The sequence below is a fragment of the Dreissena polymorpha genome, chromosome 3, assembly GCF_020536995.1.
Source record: "Dreissena polymorpha isolate Duluth1 chromosome 3, UMN_Dpol_1.0, whole genome shotgun sequence".
Classification (NCBI taxonomy): Eukaryota; Metazoa; Mollusca; class Bivalvia; order Myida; family Dreissenidae; genus Dreissena; species Dreissena polymorpha.
In genome coordinates this window covers 69,905,710-69,925,632 of record NC_068357.1, presented here as the reverse complement: position 1 = coordinate 69,925,632, position 19,923 = coordinate 69,905,710, and the positions used below count along the sequence as shown (strand labels likewise).

The 19,923-nt window shown below is 35.5% G+C and overlaps 1 protein-coding gene across 5 annotated transcripts in view; it reads right to left on the bottom strand.

The window, feature by feature from the left end:
• Positions 1 to 19,923, bottom strand: part of LOC127874632 (disheveled-associated activator of morphogenesis 1-like) — an 83,518-nt gene that overhangs the window by 23,114 nt on the left and 40,481 nt on the right. For 4 of the 5 annotated variants that reach the window (XM_052419092.1, XM_052419090.1, XM_052419088.1 and 1 more), the window contains 16 exons: positions 15,993 to 16,052; positions 15,671 to 15,756; positions 14,041 to 14,176; positions 13,251 to 13,448; positions 12,761 to 12,871; positions 11,955 to 12,058; positions 11,315 to 11,381; positions 10,812 to 10,929; positions 9,973 to 10,105; positions 8,363 to 8,591; positions 6,701 to 6,899; positions 4,957 to 4,983; positions 3,278 to 3,399; positions 1,822 to 1,866; positions 1,375 to 1,551; positions 1,010 to 1,087 (listed from right to left, as the gene is read on the bottom strand). In XM_052419092.1, the coding sequence (XP_052275052.1) occupies positions 1,010 to 1,087; positions 1,375 to 1,551; positions 1,822 to 1,866; positions 3,278 to 3,399; positions 4,957 to 4,983; positions 6,701 to 6,899; positions 8,363 to 8,591; positions 9,973 to 10,105; positions 10,812 to 10,929; positions 11,315 to 11,381; positions 11,955 to 12,058; positions 12,761 to 12,871; positions 13,251 to 13,448; positions 14,041 to 14,176; positions 15,671 to 15,756; positions 15,993 to 16,052 (1,890 nt within the window). The remainder of the gene's footprint in view (positions 1 to 1,009; positions 1,088 to 1,374; positions 1,552 to 1,821; positions 1,867 to 3,277; positions 3,400 to 4,956; positions 4,984 to 6,700; positions 6,900 to 8,362; positions 8,592 to 9,972; positions 10,106 to 10,811; positions 10,930 to 11,314; positions 11,382 to 11,954; positions 12,059 to 12,760; positions 12,872 to 13,250; positions 13,449 to 14,040; positions 14,177 to 15,670; positions 15,757 to 15,992; positions 16,053 to 19,923) is intronic. The other variant, XM_052419091.1, reaches the window with a different exon arrangement.

Here is a 19,923-nt window from a genome sequence, read left to right as displayed (position 1 = left end):
TATTGAAGGTGCTATGAGAAACTGTAACAAAAGCATGACGGAAAAATCTATTATTAGCCTCAGTGACCTTGACCCAAGTGACCTCAAACCTCATCAAAAGGTAGAGGTCCATGCAAGGTACTTACATGCCAAATATGAAAGAGATCGGTAAAGTATTGAAGGTGCCATGAGAAACTGTAACAAAAGTGTGAAGGAAAAATCTATTATTAGCCTTGGTGACCTTGAACCCAGTGACCTCAAACCTCATCAAAAGGTAGAGGTACATGCAAGGTACCTACATGCCAAATATGAAAGAGATCGGTAAAGTATTGAAGGTGCTTTGAGAAACTGTAAAAAAAGTGTGACGAAAAAATCTATTATTAGCCTCGGTGACCTTGACCTTGACCCCAGTGACCTCGAACCTCATCAAAAGGTAGAGGTCCATGCAAGGTACCTACATGCCAAATATGAAAGAGATCGGTAAAGTATTGAAGGTGCTATGAGAAACTGTAACAAAAGAGTGACGGAAGTAAGGAAGTAAGGAAGGAAGGAAGGACAAACTGGAAACTATATGCTCCCCGAAAAATTTAGGGGAGCATAAAAACTATGTTATGTTATTTTGTGTGAAAGACAATCTATATGGGTTTCCATGACTTATAACAGCCTACATAGTTAGAAACACATTTACTCCAAATGCATTTCCAACATTTACCACTCATCATTGAAAAGTGATTCACTATCTAGTCACAGACATTATTTTAAGTTTCCCATTCATGTCTTTGTACATTTAAGGCATGTTCTGGGAAAACTGGGCTTAATGCATTTGTGTAAAGTGTTGTTCAAATTAAAAGAGATGAAACGTTATGCTTTAACTGGATTTTGTTTGGAATGGACGCTTTTAATGAAAAAAATCAACAAAAGTCTACCCTGTGCAGACAGCACAGGCTTATCTGGGACAAAATTTTAAGCAAATGCATTAAGCCCTGTTTTCACAGTGGCTCATTTCGATATCACTACGTTCTCTGTCTACCTGTTCAAGCATGTCCTTAGGAATGTCTTCATGTTCATCCATACTCAGAACGGCAGACTTGATTTCCTGGTTACTGATCTACAATTTACAAAGTACACATTTGTATGTCATGCTATCCATATTTCCTGGTTACTGATCTACAATTTACAAAGTACACATTTGTATGTCAAGCTATCCATAAATTACATTACAGGATTACACATTTTTGAGAAAAAGTTATATGACAAATGCCTTTATAAAAATATTTGCTGCAGTCCAATAACTATTTGAATAATTGAATTAAACCCAGTTTCATAAACAGTAACAAAAAACCTTGCTAATAAGGACTCGGGTAAAAGTATAACAACAACAGTTATCTGAATAACCTTGAGTTTAGACAGGAGGATGGTGCAGTTCTGTGCTCGTCTGCCGTCAATCACTGAGAGCTCCTTGTTCTTCGGCGGGGATTTCCCGGGTGTCTTGGCATCGTCTGTTTCGTCCTGCTTCTTCTGGTAGGCTGAGAATGTCCTCTCAAAGTCCTCAAGATCGAGCAGTGGGTAGAGCTGGAACACAGTACATTTAGAATGAGTGGCAGTTGGGGAAAACAGGGCTTAAAGCATGTTGAAAAGTGTCATACCAGATTATTCTGTAATTTACAGATACTCTATGTTTTTGTCATTTATTAGAATTGTCATTTGAATAAAATTTATGAATATTTAACGAACTGCAATATAATTAAATATCATGAACATTGCCAGACTAACGTAAACAAACATACTGTGACAAAGATGCCATCTCAACTAGTCAAATTAATAATTATTCTTTATACTTACACTTGTGTCATCTATATCAGTCCATATGGAACCCTTGATACGATTCTAAAAAAAGCATATATTCATAATTGTACGAATAATATACACAATTACAATAAGTTATAACAGATATTCTGATAAACTGGTGTCAAGTGAAAAACAATCTGTCGTAAATCTTGTCTGGTCTTAAAACATCAAAATGTGTTATTCTCCCAACAGTGTCTACATGCAATGTAAATAAAGGTAAAATAACAGTCATGGGTGAAATTTATAAAGTAAACAATTCAGTACTGGTCTAAATGAAAATTTTGAGCTTTTTAAATAAATATATGCACATAATTTGGCCAGATTTACAAACAGAATATTATAATCTAGCTTTAAAACTATAAGCAAGTGTCATTCAGTTACGTTCACCTCTTTGTAAAATATTTACGTGATGCTTGTAACATGCTTATTCCAACCTGGTTTCATACTTCTTATTCACTAAATATCTCAAACATATATTTACAATACATATGAGCCTCATTCTGGGAACACAGGGTCTAATGCATGTGCATTACGTGTCCTCCCACAATAGCCTGTGATGTCCCCACTGGCTAATGTGGGAGGTCACATAACACAACAAGCATTAAGTGTCCTCCCACAATAGCCTGTGATGTCCCCACTGGCTAATGTGGGAGGTCACATAACACAACAATCATTAAGTGTCCTCCCACAATAGCCTGTGATGTCCCCACTGGCTAATGTGGGAGGTCACATAACACAACAAGCATTAAGTGTCCTCCCACAATAGCCTGTGATGTCCCCACTGGCTAATGTGGGAGGTCACATAACACAACAAGCATTAAGTGTCCTCCCACAATAGCCTGTGATGTCCCCACTGGCTAATGTGGGAGGTCACATAACACAACAATCATTACGTGTCCTCCCACATTAGCCTGTGGGGACATCACAGGCTAATGTGGGAGGACACATAACACAACAAGCATTAAGTGTCCTCCCACAATAGCCTGTGATGTCCCCACTGGCTAATGTGGGAGGTCACATAACACAACAAGCATTAAGTGTCCTCCCACAATAGCCTGTGATGTCCCCACTGGCTAATGTGGGAGGTCACATAACACAACAAGCATTAAGTGTCCTCCCACAATAGCCTGTGATGTCCCCACTGGCTAATGTGGGAGGACACATAACACAACAAGCATTAAGTGTCCTCCCACAATAGCCTGTGATGTCCCCACTGGCTAATGTGGGAGGTCACATAACACAACAAGCATTAAGTGTCCTCCCACAATAGCCTGTGATGTCCCCACTGGCTAATGTGGGAGGACACATAACACAACAAGCATTAAGTGTCCTCCCACAATAGCCTGTGATGTCCCCACAGGCTAATGTGGGAGGACACATAACACAACAAGCATTAAGCCCCATTTTCCCAGAGCACTGCTCATATATTCATTTTCTACATGGTACATACATCATCGAGCTTGGTCCAGTTGAAGGATTTCAGCGGCTGTTTTGACTTGGGCACGTTTTTACGCTGAGCGCTGCCTGGGAGTCCGAACATACCCGGTGGGGGAGCAGGCGGGGGAGGGGCACCTAGAATGAAATAATTCATCAAGAATACAATATGTAGAGAATAGCAGGTAGCGGCAATATAGTTGAGCCATGGTCTGTGAAAAGGGGGTTTAATGAATGCGCGTAAAGTGTCATCCCAGATTAGCCTCTGCAGTATGCACAGACTAATCAGGGACGACACTTTTCGCTTTTATGATATTTTTCGATTCAAGAAAGTCTCTTATTAGCAAACATCAAGTTTTTGCGGAAACTGTCGTCCCTGATTAGCCTGTGCTAACTGCACAGGCTAATCTGGGACAATACTTGATGCACATGCATTAAACCCCTTTTTCACAGAGCACGGCTCAGATGTGTAATATATCAGGTGAGGCTTAGAATAAAAGAACTGCGAGGCTTGCAAAGCTATTGCTGTATCCGTGCAGAGCCTAATATATATAACAACCATGGGTAAGTTACTTGTTTTTTCTGACTGAAAGTACATTGAATTAATTAGTACTTAGTACTTGCTAAAGCAACTTTCATCCTTTATATTTAAAAGGCACAACAAAAACCATAAAAACAACATATCATTATTTTCAGTTTGAATAATGTTCTGTATAATAACTACCGGTAATTTTCAGGTCGATAGATTTAGTGCAGTAAACAAGAAGTTAAGAATTGAGTTGCAAGCTATATTTTGTATATAACATAGAGCTATTTGCTAGTTTAAATTTACTGTATAAATAATACCCATGCCAACGAATGCACAAAATAAAGATCATCTTACATACCTAAACAGTAAGTGAACTTGTCGCTCACATTTCAATAATGGTTTATTATTAAAAGACACACCTGAGTTTCAATGGTGACACATGTAAAAAAATATAATTTAGCATTTTTTATGTAATTTTGAAAAGGATATCAAAGCAGACTAGAGTTTTCAGATCTACTTGTAACATAAGAAACACAGACAATAAAAATAATCAAAATGTTAAAAATGAAATTTTTCTTTAAATTTGCCGTGACTTTTTTTCAACCTTTTTTCAACCTGATGTCCATAGTCCATAATAATAAGTGGTTATACCAATCATTAGAGGTTTTGCATTATTCTATAACTATAATATTAGAATAGAAAGTAGTACAGAGGCTAATATGTTAGCTTATTGTGCAAAATGTAGAGTGGAGTATATTGTTATATAGTTTAAATGTATAAAGGCGACTAAGAGCACATTTGCCATACTTAAATTTGAAAAACTGCCATAACTGAGGAGCATAAGGAGAGAATTGTACCAATGAGCCACACTCAAAGAAAAAGACGTAAAGTGTTGTCCTAGATAAGCCTGTGCAATCTGCACAGGCTAATCAGGGACAACACTTTCCGCCTAAACTTGATTTTTGCTAACAAGGGACTTTCTTTATACGCAAAATATTATAAAAGTGGAAAGTGTCGTCCCTGATTAGCCTGTGAAAACTGCACAGGCTAATCTGGGACGACACTTTACACATACGCATTAAACCCCTTTTTCAAAGAGCACGGCCCATTTGTATAAATGTCATGTTCAAAGTTATTATAATTAATGTGCAGGTTTCTCAGCTTACCTAAAGCACCATCAGTAGTGTCAAATCCTTTGAACATGTAATGAATGTATTATGAATGGTTGACTGTTAAATACATATGAGCTAAGGGAAAAACGGGTACAGGCTAATCAAGGAAAACACTTTCTGCATTTATTTTATTTTTCGTTTAAAAGAAGTTTTTTTCTTCGTAAAAATCTAGTTTATGCTGGCAGTGTCGTCCCTGCTTACTCTGCCCAGGCTGAAGAGGACAATCTATGACAACACTTATGCATAATTATGCATTATAAAGACCTGTTTTCACAGAGCAGGCTCATATATCAAGTATGGAAGAAATTTGTCTATTATATTTTAGGTTGTAACAATGTTATTGAGCCGTGCTCTGTGAAAAGGGGGTTTAATGAAAGTGCGTAAAGTGTCGTCCAAGATTTGCCTATGCAGTCTGCACTGCCTAATCAGGGACGACACTTTCCGCTTTATGATATTTTTCATTTCAGTAAAGTCTCTCTTTAGCAAAAATACAGTTGATGCGAAAAGTGTCGTCCCTGATTAGCCTGTGTAGACTGCACAGGCTAATCAGGGACAACACTTTAACCACATGTATTTAACCCCTTTTTCACAGAGCACGGCTCATTTATGTTTTATACAAAAAAAATGTTTGTGGAAAGTGGTTGTATGATGGCACTAAGTATTTATAAGGGAATATATATTTATAAACAATAACAAATGTTATAATCTAACAGGTGTGTTAGATAACAAAAATAAGGAACTGATCATCATGTTATAGTGAAGTATGGGTTCATTTGAAAAGGATGCGTCAATACAAATCTGACACGTCATTAAATATATCTTTACACATGTTTTTTTCATAAACTTCTTTAAAAAGATTGTCAAAGATTCACATATTAAATAAATTATGGTATGAAATTTCAGATTGAGATACATATGTTTGACAATAACACTAATAAAATGATACATTAATATTAATGTCTTGTCCTTCAAAACTATGTTCACTGAACACTTGGATTCAAAATAATATTTATTTGTTCAGTCATAAAACAGACACATTGAATTTGCTTTCGTAAAAATGCAAGATAAAAGTCTGTTCTGCATCTACTGAAATCCCACGAATAATGTTTATTTGTTGGTTTGTTTGAATTTTTTGCTTTTTTCAGTCTTATCAAAATAGTCAATAAATTTATTCACCTGCCCTGGGTACGCTGCTCTATGAGTACTGAGAATACATGCTACATCCTGTAACTCACAACTTTCCTACTTTAACCCTTTACCACTTAGATATGTATTTTGACACATTTGTAGTCCCTTAGAAAGTTACATGTAAAGACCTTTTTTTACTAGATTCAAGTTTTAAAGGCTATATTACCAACCCTTAGATACTGATGAGAAGCAAACAGCACAAAACCGGAACAGACTGCGAGTTACTTTGCACATAGCCATTTTCACTTTGCTTCTGAGTGGGAAAGGCTTAAAATAGAGGTTTGAAGAGAATGGTCATAAAAATAATGTCACTACTGATCCCTACTCAAGTTATGGTTGCCCTTGGGAATCAAACCATCATTTCCCAGACTTGTAGTCGAGCACTCAAATCACCTAGGCTAGGTAGCCCATGCTAAACTAGATTGATAAATAAACAATTAAAAACAAATTAGAAGCTTTAACAGCAAATCACCCTTTTCTTTACATGCTGATATGATCTATTAACAATAAACAATTTAAAATAACATCTTTTTCCATGGTTATAACCTACCTGGTGCGGGTGGTGGACCCATGCCAGGTGGGGGAGGGGGTGGGGGAATTTTCCCTGAGGGTGGGGAAGGTGTAATCATGGCAGGGTAGCCCCCAGAAAGGACCGTCATTGAGGACAGTCCCATCTTGGCATCGTCCGGGAGACTGCCCGTATTCACCAGGTGCTGCAGCTTCACACGCTCCCCCCTCTCTGCCTCTAGCTGGAACATCATGTATCCAAGTTATAAATGAGTCGCGTTATGAGAAAACTGGGCATAATGCATGTGCCTAAAGTTTTGTCCCAGATTAACCTGTGCAGTCTGCACAGGCTAATCAGGGACGAAACTTTCCGCCTAAATCAGATTTTTGCTAAAAAGGGACATCATTTAAATGGAAAATGTCATAAAAGCAGACTGCACAGACTCATCTGGGACAACACTTTAGGCACATGCATATATGAGCCTTGCTCTGAGAAAACTGGGCTCCATGCATGTGCATAACGTGTCATCAGCACAGGCCTATCAGGGACAAAACTTTATGCTTCAACTGCCTTTTCGCAAACAAGGAACTTCCTTAATACACTTACCATAAAAGCGACTGTGCAGACTGCACAAGCTAACCTGGGACGTTACTTCAAACACATGCATTAAGCCCAGTTTTACCAAAACAGGGCTCAATTTAATTATGTATGATAGCATAAATCATATATCCTTTCTTAAATAATGTCAATAATAAAATCAAAATGATGTTTTGATGTTTGATCTTTTTAATCTTACTTCCAAATGAGAACTCAGAAAAAACACAATTGTCCAACAGAGCCAAACTCCAGCATGATTTACACAAAAACGCAGAAAAACTATTTTTTGACCTCTTACATTCAGTAAATGCCTACATTCCATAGAACAATTTCTCAATTACGTTCCATCTGTTTATCATGATGATGACATATTTGAAATTTTAATATAAATTGCTTGAGGAATGTTTGCATATTTTATGTAGAAACACAATCCAACTTCTCAATGGAATGACTTAAATGTATCCCCTCTAATCTTTCTTCACGAGGATAAAAACTTCTCCAATAAATGTTTGCATTTTGACCACAATAGTAACCAAATGAAACCCTTTTTAAACAAGGGCTGTTTGTTAAACAGCATGCGCCCCAACTGGGCTGTCAGTTGTAGTGGCAGCCATTGTGTGACCTTGACCTTTGACCTAATGACCTGAAAATCAATAGGGGTCATTTGCCAGTCATGATCAATGTACCTATGAAGTTTCATGATCCTATGCCTAAGCATTCTTAAGTTATCATCTGGAAACCATTTTACTGTAAAGAGTCACTGCGACCTTGACATTTTGACCTGAAAAGCAATAGGGGTCACCTGCCAGTGATGATCAATGTACCTATGAAGTTTTATGATCCTGGGCCTAAGCGTTCTTGAGTTATCATCTGGAAATCATTAAGTGGACGGATCGACCGGCGGACTGACCGACAGACAGACGGACCGACAAACGTGCAAAACAAAATACCCCCTCTTCATCAAAGGGGGGCATAAAAAGGCAGTGCACAAATTTACATTTATTCAACCAATATTTCCTTGCAACCAAACAAACCAATCATGTTGTAGCTAATAGCCATAACATTTCAATAAAAAACACAAAGAGCTTCACAATAATACAAACCAACCTGCAATTTAAGATCTTCAACACATTTCCCCAGTTCAGCTATCTGCTGTTTACTCTCCTCAAGCTTACTCTTCATCTTGTTCACAGTGTCCAACAGTTCCTCTTTCTCTTGATTACGAGCCTCCGCTTCACGTTCTTTCTTTGTCAGCTTTGATTGGAGGTCTTCATTGGCCTTTTCAACATCTCTGAGCTTTCCTTGATAGGACTTGATGTCTGTTTCATTTGTAAGCCTGGAATGATCAGAAGTCAGATGAATGTTCCCTTTCAACCAGGGTAAATAGATCATGTGATATTTCATTCAAATTATATTTGATACGACACTAAGGCTGGGAAAGTGGTATAACAACATTATACCTGTAAGACTATCACCTTTTCAAAAACCTTTAAAGGGTGTTTCAATAAAAAATGTGTAAAACAAATTTAGCTTAAACTCGCTAATTTCATTTGGCAGTACAACATGCAATTATTTTTAAATGATGCACTTTCTTTCTCTTTCATTATAATTTCAATTCACAGCAAATTTTCAAATCTATGTGCATCAGAAAATAGTCATCAATAATGATCAGTAATTGTTTGTTAACATTTCAAACAATACTAAGAACCGATATAAGAAGATTAGCTGAAACTCACTTGGTTTCATATCACAACAAGATTATTGTCAAGCAATATAAGTCCCCTACCATTGTTAGAAATTCCAGATTTTTTTAATATATATTTGTTGCCATAGCAACCAATTTTTTTTATTTAGGAACAAAATGAAATGACGTGCATAATGTCCATTTTGCCATCTATCCATGTTTCAAGTTTCATGAAAAAATATTAAGAACTTTAAGTTATTGCAAGATCCAGAAAACCACCATTTCAGCAGTATTTCTAGTCTATTTGTTGCCATAGCAACCAGAATTTTTGACGTCAGAACGTAATGAAATGACGTGCATAATGTCCATATTGCCATCTATCCGTGTTTCAAGTTACATGAAAAAATATTAAGAACTTAAAAGTTATCGCAGGATCCAGAAAACCACCATTTTCAGCAGTATGTCTAGTCTATTTGTTGCCATAGCAACCAGAATTTTTTACGTCGGAACGAAATGAAATTACGTGCATAATGTCGATATTGCCATCTATCCATGTTTCAAGTTTCATGAACAAATATTAAGTACTTTAAAAGTTATCGCAGGATCCAGAAAAACCACCATTTTCAGCAGTATTTCTAGTCTATTTGTTGCCATAGCAACCATAATTTTCGACGCAGGAACAAAATGAAATGACGTGCATAATGTCCATATTGCCATCTATCCATGTTCCAAGTTTCATGAAAAAATATTAAGAACTTTTAAAGTTATCATAGGATCCAGAAAAGTGTGACGGACGGATGGAGACAAAACCATAAGTCCCCTCCCGTGAAACCGGTAGGGGACTAATTATACGTGCTTTACTTGTTATATAAAGACTTTCATATTTAAACCACAAACATTGAAATTGTATGTTATCACGTTCATTTCCAACGTTATTTTGACCCATTAAAACTAGTGGCTAAAGCCAGTTTTCCCACAAAAAAGCAATCTGAAATATCACAGCTATGCCCAAGAGGGAGGAATGACAACATACATAAGGATGGTTTTCTTCACATTGATCTCTAATGTTTCATAGTCGTAGTCCTGGTTGTTCTTCTGTAGCACGACCTGCTGTATGATCTTGTCTATCAGCAACCACATGCCAGTCGTGAACTCAGTATTGGCGTCTGAAATGAGTCGCATGGATTTTATGCCAAATATATCCAGCTCAGCTCCAAACAAGCCTGCACATTTTGCAAGATTTTGTTGTCTCAATACAAGACAGGGTAGCTCCTGACCATACTGAGCAAATGCCTCTGGAGGAATAACAGCAAATACATAGCATTCATACCAACCATACAGTAAAGCATATAGTCTACCAAGAGCCTTCTAAAAGAAATCTGGCATGTATATGCGTAAAGTGTCATCCCAAATTACCATGTGCAGTCTGCAAAGGCTAATCAGGGGCAGCGCTTTCAGACGTTACTAAATTTTTGTTAAAAGACTTCTTGAAACAAAAACCAATCCATTAAAGTGGAAAGTATTGTCCCTGATAAGACTGTGCAGATTGCACAGGCTAATCTGTGCTGACACTTTATGCTCATGCATTAAGCCCAGATTTCCCAGAACAAGGCTCCAATAAATATTCCCAGAGGACAAGGTCTTTAACCCTTTGCATGCTGGGATATTTGTCGTCTGCTATAATGTTGTCTGCTGAATTTCTAAAATTAGCATTTTCTTCAATTTTTTTCAAAGAATACTATCAGAATAGCAAACAGTTTGGATCCTGATGAGACGCCATGTTCTGTGGCATCTCATCAGGATCCAAACTGTTTGCAAAGGCCTTCAAAATTCGGTTCCAACACTGAAAGGTCTTTAATCCATGTGACTTACATGGAATGAGCAGTAGGTGTTGCAGCAGAGACAGCAGATGGGCATAGGCTGGCGACATGAACAACTTCTTGCGCAACAGCTCAAACATGCTGCTGGCACTTTTAGTTTCTATGTGAGCCTGGAAAATGTAACAAAAAGAGGAAAATTAAAACCATAAGGACATTAGCTTAAGAGAAATTCTCCTCATTGTCTTAAAGTGAGTTATATAATGAGTGATGAAATGCCTTTAAAGGACAGGCCAATCTTTGCATACCAATGCACAACACATAAATTAAGGAGGTATCAAATGGGTCAACATGACTTGGAAAGGTAAATGCAAAGATGTTTGTGGTATGAGCCAGTTTATTGAAACTTACATTTAGCAAATCCTGTTTCACTTGATGAAATGATGTAGAAAGATACGTTAAAATGAAGACAAAAGACAGCAACTTGCCATGTATTTAACAATCAGTGGTAGCCATAAGTATCAGCAGATAACTTACATATCAAAAGAATGTACTTACACCTTCAAACTTTTTTGCCAGTACTTTTTCATCTTCATTTCTTGTCATTTCAAAGTAATCTAAATGTCTGAAAATGAAACAAAAATTATTCACAAATCAGAAACAGACATACAATATCATAACACATTTTCAAACACTAGAATTAAGTTATAATGCACAAGAAAGCCAAACATTTGACAAAACTAATGTAAGTATCATTATCATTTAAATATGCATGCAGTTAATATCAAGTTGGTAATGTTTTATCTGAATTGGTAATGTTTTATCTGAATTTACCAGTATATTCTATCTATAGATAATCTGTCTTAAATACTTGTGCCCTTTTGTTATCAAATACAGCAGACATTTTGATCAGAATTCTGTATCTCACAGTATGACATCCATTTTTATATCAAACAGCAGAAAAAATCAGAATTTTTTTTTTATGTGTTATGAATCTTAAATGTTCCTAACATTTCAAGCGGTACAGGAAAACACTTTTAGACACTCACAATTCAGAAGTATGTCACATAATATATTCATGCGCGTATAATTATTGTTTTCAAGAATATTGTTTAATTGTTACATTGCGTGAGGTTTATAATAAATGGACAATCATACACTCAAATCGTTTCATGACAACAGTTTACTGTATACGTACCTTGTGAGTGTAGCGTTATCATGGCGTTTTAGTTTCTCTATGACAGGCTGGATTCCTAACATCAAGAACTCATAGCGTATATGCAGTCGAAATTCTAAATAATCCTGCAAGGAGGAAATATTTTTCATCAACCATCTTTTATTCAGCAGAAATTTTATAATACACAAAATATAATTACCTTAATTGTAAAAAAAGAATAACATTTTACAGAGAAGGTGCTAAGCTGGTATTATATTTTTACTAGTTATAAATAACTTGTTCATATTGAAAGTGTGAAACTTTTTCAAGACAACAAAACATATATATAACATAAATTAACCATAACATAACATACATCATGGTCACATTCTACATTGTTTCCTGTAACTTTTAATTAATGGTGAATATGTTTATATAAAGCTTATTCAAGAAATGTGTTACTAGTCTGAATTTTTTAATAAATGAGCCTCAGACATTCTGGGAGAACAGGGATACATATGGCTAAAGTATCATACCAGATTAACCTGTGCAGACAGCACAGGCTAGTCAGGCACGACACTTTCTGCTATTATGGAATTTTTCCTTAAAAGGAAAGTCTTTTATAAACAAACTTCCAGTATATGCTGACAGTGTTGTCACTGGTAAGCCTGCGCAGACTGCTCAGGCTATTCTTGCAAACACATTACACACAAGCATTAAGACCCTTTTGTGTTCAAAATTGTGTCTATGTATAGTCAAACAAATGTTCATGGTGAATCCCATTTCACCCAACCCCACCACATAGTAGTGGGAGAAGAAATGTCTAGACATATTATTGCACCACCCACCTTTCCTGGTCCACATCGGATCACAGCGTTGATGAAAGACATGATGGCTGTTTTCAGATTCACTTCCTCCCGGTACACCCCCGTGCTGCGATCTAAGTCGTTGATCAGACGCTGTAGGGGGAAAATGATATGTGTTGTTTGAATTCTTTTGTCATTAGTGTTTTCATAATTTATTCCTTAATAATTATTGTTACTTATTGTGTTGCAGTAGAAAACTTATGCAAAATACATTCTGTCCTTTTGTTGCTAAAATATTTTACATTTTATTCAATAGATCTTATTGCTGTTTTTATATAAGCAAGGTATTGCAGGTTAGTGCATTCATATACTCTCTAAGCCATCATAAAGTATGTTATAAAAATCAATTAAGGGAATATTTTTTGCTAAAATCAAACATTTGTGTATTTATACATATATAGTCCTTTAAACATGATTATAGCCACTTTTACATATTTTAGTTAAAATATTGCAAGTGTATCTTCCTTCTTACCTGGAATCGCACACGTTCACATGCGTACTTCTGATAGTGTAACATGGCCTCCAGTACTTTGCGATGCCCGCCTGGAACAACGCACATTGCCCCGAGTATCTCGAGCACCGCTATCTTCGTCTTGACATTCTCTACATGCAGACTCTGGGCTATCACATTGATGCTGTTGGGATGTGCCAGCACATGACTGCGCCCTTGCTGCATAGGAAAGAAATGTTTGCATCTATCATTCGTTACATTTTTTAATGAAAGTTTTATTGACAAAAAATGACACTATGAATAATTCTCAGCACAAAGAGAATAAGAAATTGACAATATAACTCTACAATAATGTAAACAAGGTAACTTTTAAAGGTCAAAATTAAATATATTTTTTATGAATAAAAAACAGAAAATGATAAAAATGTAAATACATCATGATAATATATAAAATAATGTTATATAAGACAGTCTTACAAGATTTCTATGAGGTATTGAACAAATAGGCAAGGTGAAAGAAAAATAAGTCAATGGTCTATGAACCCACATTGCATATCGCTTTCCCTCTCAGAATCAAATTGTAAATAGCTATATTCAACCAGCATAAAACCTGACCATCAGTAACTTTTCAGGTTTCATGATGTTTGCTGCTCATGATTAGCGCAGGGTCGAAAAAGGCTTTAAAACTTCAATCTAGTATGAAAAGTCTTTAATTCAAACAGATTTTCTATGGGACCAAAAAAGTATCAAATTGTGTATCTGAGTGGCATATCTGAGTGGTGCAGAGATATCAGATGGTTTGTAACCTTACCGAGCTGTTCATCAGGGCCTTGAAGCAGCCAATGATGGAGGTATGCACACTACTCTCAGCCACACTGTAGTCCATCAGGGTGAGAAACTTCTCCAGGCAGGCCAGGCCTTCAAGTTCCAGAAACCGCACCACAAAACTGTGGAACAGAAAAAAGCAAATATGGCGCACTGAGTCACAGAATAGTGGGGGTAACAATATGTAATAGCAAAACAAAATAGTGCTTGGAAAGAGAATGGGATACTGAACTATCTTTTGTATAGTGAAAAATCATGATTGGCGCAATGACGGCAAAGTGAGGGAGTGAATACAAGTCAAGAATATACAAATTAGAAATATCTTTTAAAAATATATATGACGTTGATTGTGATTGGTGTTGGTGACAGATAAAGAGTTATATCAATGATATCAAGGATAGTAAATGCCCCTTTCTGCGCAGTAATTAGCCGCATAAAACACATAAATCAACTACTCTGTGTTGCGCCAGATTTCATGGCTTATTTTTCATTATGAGATATTATTGATCACATATCTATAGATACAGAACAGAAATACACAAGAAGAATGGAAATGAAATGAAAACATATAGGTCAACCAGCCATACATAAATTATCTGTACATAATTTTAATATTTATTTGCACGTCCTGCAAACAGACCAGTTTTGTTGGCTTGTCAGACATTGTTATTTGATTCTTTTATAAATAGTATCATGAATCATGGCGCTGATGCTTAACCCATTTATGCCTAGTGGACTCTCATCTGGGTCTATGCTGTTTGCCAAGGCCTTTTTTCTAGACGCTAGGCATAAATGGGTTAATAAATTGGTTAATATGGTGGAATAATTTTTATTTAATTAACCAAAACTAGTACATATGATGGAATTGTTGAAAACACCTTAATAATCTATTATTTTCATTCCATAATAATATCGCTAAATATCTTAATTTAAGATACTTCTGGTCAAAGAAACATTCAAGTTTATCTATTTAACAGCATTTATATAGCAATTCTTTTACTGACCAAGAACTTACCCTTGATACGAATATCAGGATAGGGAACAACAATATTCATATGACCTAAAATATGGGAGTTATAACTAAACATGAGAACAAAGCCTATAAGTACAAACGCTCTGGCACAGACAATCTACTAAATGTAAAGGGGCACACACAAACTGCATTCATGTCAAGAGTTGAGTGTGAATCTGTTCTATCCATCAAGCCTTTTCATTAGAGATAGTATTGTTTCATGCTGAACACACAGTAAACATCTTTGAGAAACGGCCTGCAGTATCCCTTTTCATACCTTATAGTCAAGACATAGAAAGTCAATTGGAGTACCTATTAATGTAAATGTGATAACTGTTAGTAGATTGCATGTTTTCTCCTTTGAAAAGTTTCTGGCCTACTGTCAGACATTTTTATTCAAATTTCATTGGACATTTGTAAAGGTCAGCTAAGGTGAGCAGGGTTAAACTGCTACGCCAAAAAACAAAGGCTCTTGTGGAACAGATACTGCTCATTTGGGTTATAAATATCAACTTAGGTGCTTAAAGGAAGAACTAGTGAACAATGGGAACAGCTCAACAAGCTGATTTAACAGATCACAAAATATGCAAAGGGAGGTAAATACCTCACTGGCTGAGTTCTCAGAGCTGTTTTAAGATTCTCCACAGTTTTCTCCCTTTGTTGAAGCTCCTCCTCATCATAACTGATAATCTGGAGGTAAACAATCACTAATATCATAATCTTATTCTTCTTAATTAGCATCATCATCATCAGCAGCAGCAGCAGATGCACCAGCAACAGCAGCCGCTTCACATTCATCATCATAATCAAATTAGTTATCATAATCATCATCATTAATGTCATAGTTTTACTAATAATAATTAGACAAAATTTGTTATCACCATAACCGTGAACATTTTGCAAGTTCCATAATTCAACTTCCTTACACTGGCCATGGCATTTATCCTCTCAATGTAGAAACCTGGACTGTTGGTATCGTTCATCCCCTGAAATATATTATTTTCGTAATCATCATTCAGGTTTTTTTTTCCACTTTTTGGGAAGATAGCCCATGGCTTTGGAATTGGGAATTTTATCGGCATTTTCATGAAATTGGGAAAATAAATTCATTAGCCTTTTTTTCCACACGAAAAGTCCACTGATTAGGGAAATACTAAATTTGATTTAACTCTTTATAATCATTAAAATTAAAAGAAAAAAATCATAACATACTTTGTTAGATGTAATTGAATTAAAATTGAGATAAAATACACATAAGACTTCTTTAAAAAAAAAAAAAAAGGGTTTTTTTTTTGGTTTTTTTGCAATTGGGAATTTTTTGCCACATTTTGGGAAAAAAGTATACTTTTTGGGATTGGGAACATAGCCGAATTTCGGCTATAAAATCGGGCCAAAAAAAAACCTGTCATTTGATTTATTTTTACAATTTCAAGTGTAATGTTGAATATGGATGACCATGATATTTATTATGTGCAGATATTGTACATAAACATTTAAATGCATCAAATTTAGTGTGTTAATACTGTATATGGGACTTAAACTGATAACTATGTACAAAATATATTGTATCCATTATTACACTTACAATTTTAATGACAATTTAAAAAAGAGCCATTAACAAAATGTAATTTTTCCGCAAGTACAACTATTCATCAAACAATTATTTATTTGAATTTTAATTGATCTTCTGCTATGAAATGACATCTTTGAATGATTTTAAGAAAGTGGGTCATGTTTTCAGCGGCTGCTGGAAACTGAATACAAATGGTGAAGAAAAAGTTGAGAGATAAAATCAACAAGGGACATCCATATTATTAGTTTCTGTTCAGATAGGAGTTGTAAAAGACGCTGTTAATATTTGTCCCTTAGACCAATAACTGAGTCATTGGGGAGAATAATACAGTTACCATGGAAACCGGAAAATGTTTAGAGCTCCAGTTATTCTATGGCTCTTACTGACTTAGTGGAATAGTAAGCTGATACAATATCTCCAAGTAATTATAACTTGTAGAGATTTAATTTAAATTCCATGAATAAAAATATTTGTACATATTTCTATGTGACATTGGACAACAAAAATACATAATCATAAACGTATACATATTCCATTTAATTCATATTAAACGTGATCAAATTGTAGAGCATTTCACAAAAAAGGGTCTGAAAATACTTAAGTATTTTACAAAATAAAAACTAACAAATGAATTTACAAGCTCCTTGTATACTTCTAAGCTTTACAGATCTATATCTACATTTGATATCCGTAAATGCAAATTTGTAAAAGGTCCATTATTGACTTAACATAATAGTTAACTACAGCACAATCTTTCTCTTCCTCTTTGCCTCAAACCATAAACTTATTTTACCAAAACAAAAATTGAGCCGGCTTATGGGAAAACTGGGCTAAATGCATGTGTGTAAAATGTTGTCTCAATTTAGCCTGCTCAGTCTGCACAGGCTAATCAGGGACCCCCCTTTCCACCTAAACTGGATTTTCATTAGAAGAAACTAGCTTTAAACTAAATATTCCATAACAGCGGAAAGTGTTGTCCCTCATTATCCTGTACATATTGCACAGGCTTGATCTGGGTCAGTACATTGTGCACATGTATTTAACCCCATTTTTCAAGAGCAAAGCTTATTAATTGTTATTACCTGATGTCTTATACAAATGATAATTAATTATTTTTTGCTATTGCCTCGTGGAAAAAGAAATTTGCAATTTTTTAAACTGTTACCGGTGAATATTGAACTGTTGACAGGTCAACAGTATACACTTATTTCATGGATGCGCGGTGAACAGTCAAAACTGTTTCCCAAGGTATCAGGGATGACTTTGGTACTGTTTCCCGAGGCCGATAGGCCGAGGGCAACAGTTCCAAATGTCAGCCCTGATACCGAGGGACAACAGTTTTGACTGTTCACCAAGCATCCATGAAATAAGTGTTTTATTACCTGATCAAATTTCCAACATAGAAATAACCGCAAACTAAATTTGTATTTACACACAACAGTAATCGATAAAATAAATAATTTTGACTGTTTAACTGTAAAATGACGTCATTTTTTCGACGAAATGACATCATTATTCCAGCGGGCAACAGTTCAAACTGTTGACCGGTCAACAGTTTGATATTCACCAGTAACAGTTTAAAACATTGCAAATGTCTTTTTCGACGAGGAAATAGAAAAAAATAATGAATTATCATTTATATAAGACATCAGGTAATAATTAGAACTGTTGCCCGCTGGAATAATGACGTCATTTCGTCGAAAAATTGACGTCATTTTACAGGTAAACAGTCAAAATTATTTATTTTATTGATTACTGTTGTGTGTAAATAAAAATTTAGTTTGCTGTTATTTCTATGTTGGAAATTTGATCAGGTAATAAAACACTTATTTCATGGATGCTTGGTGAACAGTCAAAACTGTTGTCCCTCGGTATCAGGGCTGACTTTTGGAACTGTTGCCCGAGGCCCCACAGTACCAAAGACCAAAGTCATCCCTGATACCTTGGGAAACAGTTTTAACTGTTCACCGCGCATCCATGAAATAAGTGTATATTCATTAAAACAGACCAATACACTGCCACATGAACTGTATAGTGATTGACACATGAATTAGACTGTTTTAGGTCAAGCCTTGCCCCTTGACCGAGCACAGCTGGTTTTCAATTTGTAACAAAATTATCTCCATTAAAAGCAAACAAGATCCACTTTGAGATTTCACATTTAATTAAGGTAGATAGGAAGATTATATACATCAAGCCAAGCTGATTGATACCTGAATATTATTTACATCATGCTGCAAATTTAACAACCACAACTGAATAATTAGATTTTTTCCTAATTGCTAAGTTACATCTATGTGGTCTAGCCGGGGATTGCACCCCTGACCCTCAGTTTTGTAGCCCAGCTATCTACCATCTGAGCTAGCTAGCCTGTTTTAACCATGCAGATTTGTCCATCTTAAAATTCAAACAAAAGTTTAAGCAGTCATTTTTAATGACTTAATGAGCCTTACTGTACTTCTCAATACACAGACATCTTTTTATAGGCCTAGGCCTTTTGTCAATTTTAAAGTTTTAGAATGGGTTTCAGAATATTATGGGGACTTAATGTTTAGATTGTTTGTTAAGTAGCAAAAACAATAGGTTGAACAGTCAGTCATATTAACTCTTATGTGTAAGTCAAGAAAACACCAGCGACATTTAACCAACTGCACCACCTCCTGCTTGTGAAATGTGGAAAACTGACTGAAATTCATTTATCCTCATGCTTTAATTCCCTATTGTGATTAAAAACCACGGTGAGAGCTATCAATAACTATATGATAGTGTTTTGTAGCCTTTCTGAACAATTTAAAGATGAGTTCATATTAAGTTTTAAAAAGTGATATTACTTTCAAATGAAATTGAATCCAATATAATTATATAGTCCAATATTTCTGTTGTATGAGAAAATATTCAATCATATAATATATGTTTCTTTCATTTCCAACATGTGTATGTTGTTTTATTTGTTACAAACAGGATATAAATTAACACAGAAATGTGGGTGGAAGATAAGAGCAATGAATTATCAAATCATGCAGCAATCAAACACAGATGTTCTTGGTCCATGATTGGACTGATTCCTTAACTTTGATGGCTAGTTATAAATCTCTCTGCATGTTTAGATAACAGTTCAAGAATTAACAGCATATGTTTATAGCCTTGGGTTATCATGAAGTACACTGTTCATACTATCATGAGATAAATCATGAAACAAATGATTAACAGTTGTAGGATATTTTTCAAATGGATAATGATCTATCTTTAGTTAAGAAAAAAAACAGAGAGCTAAGTACTGTAAG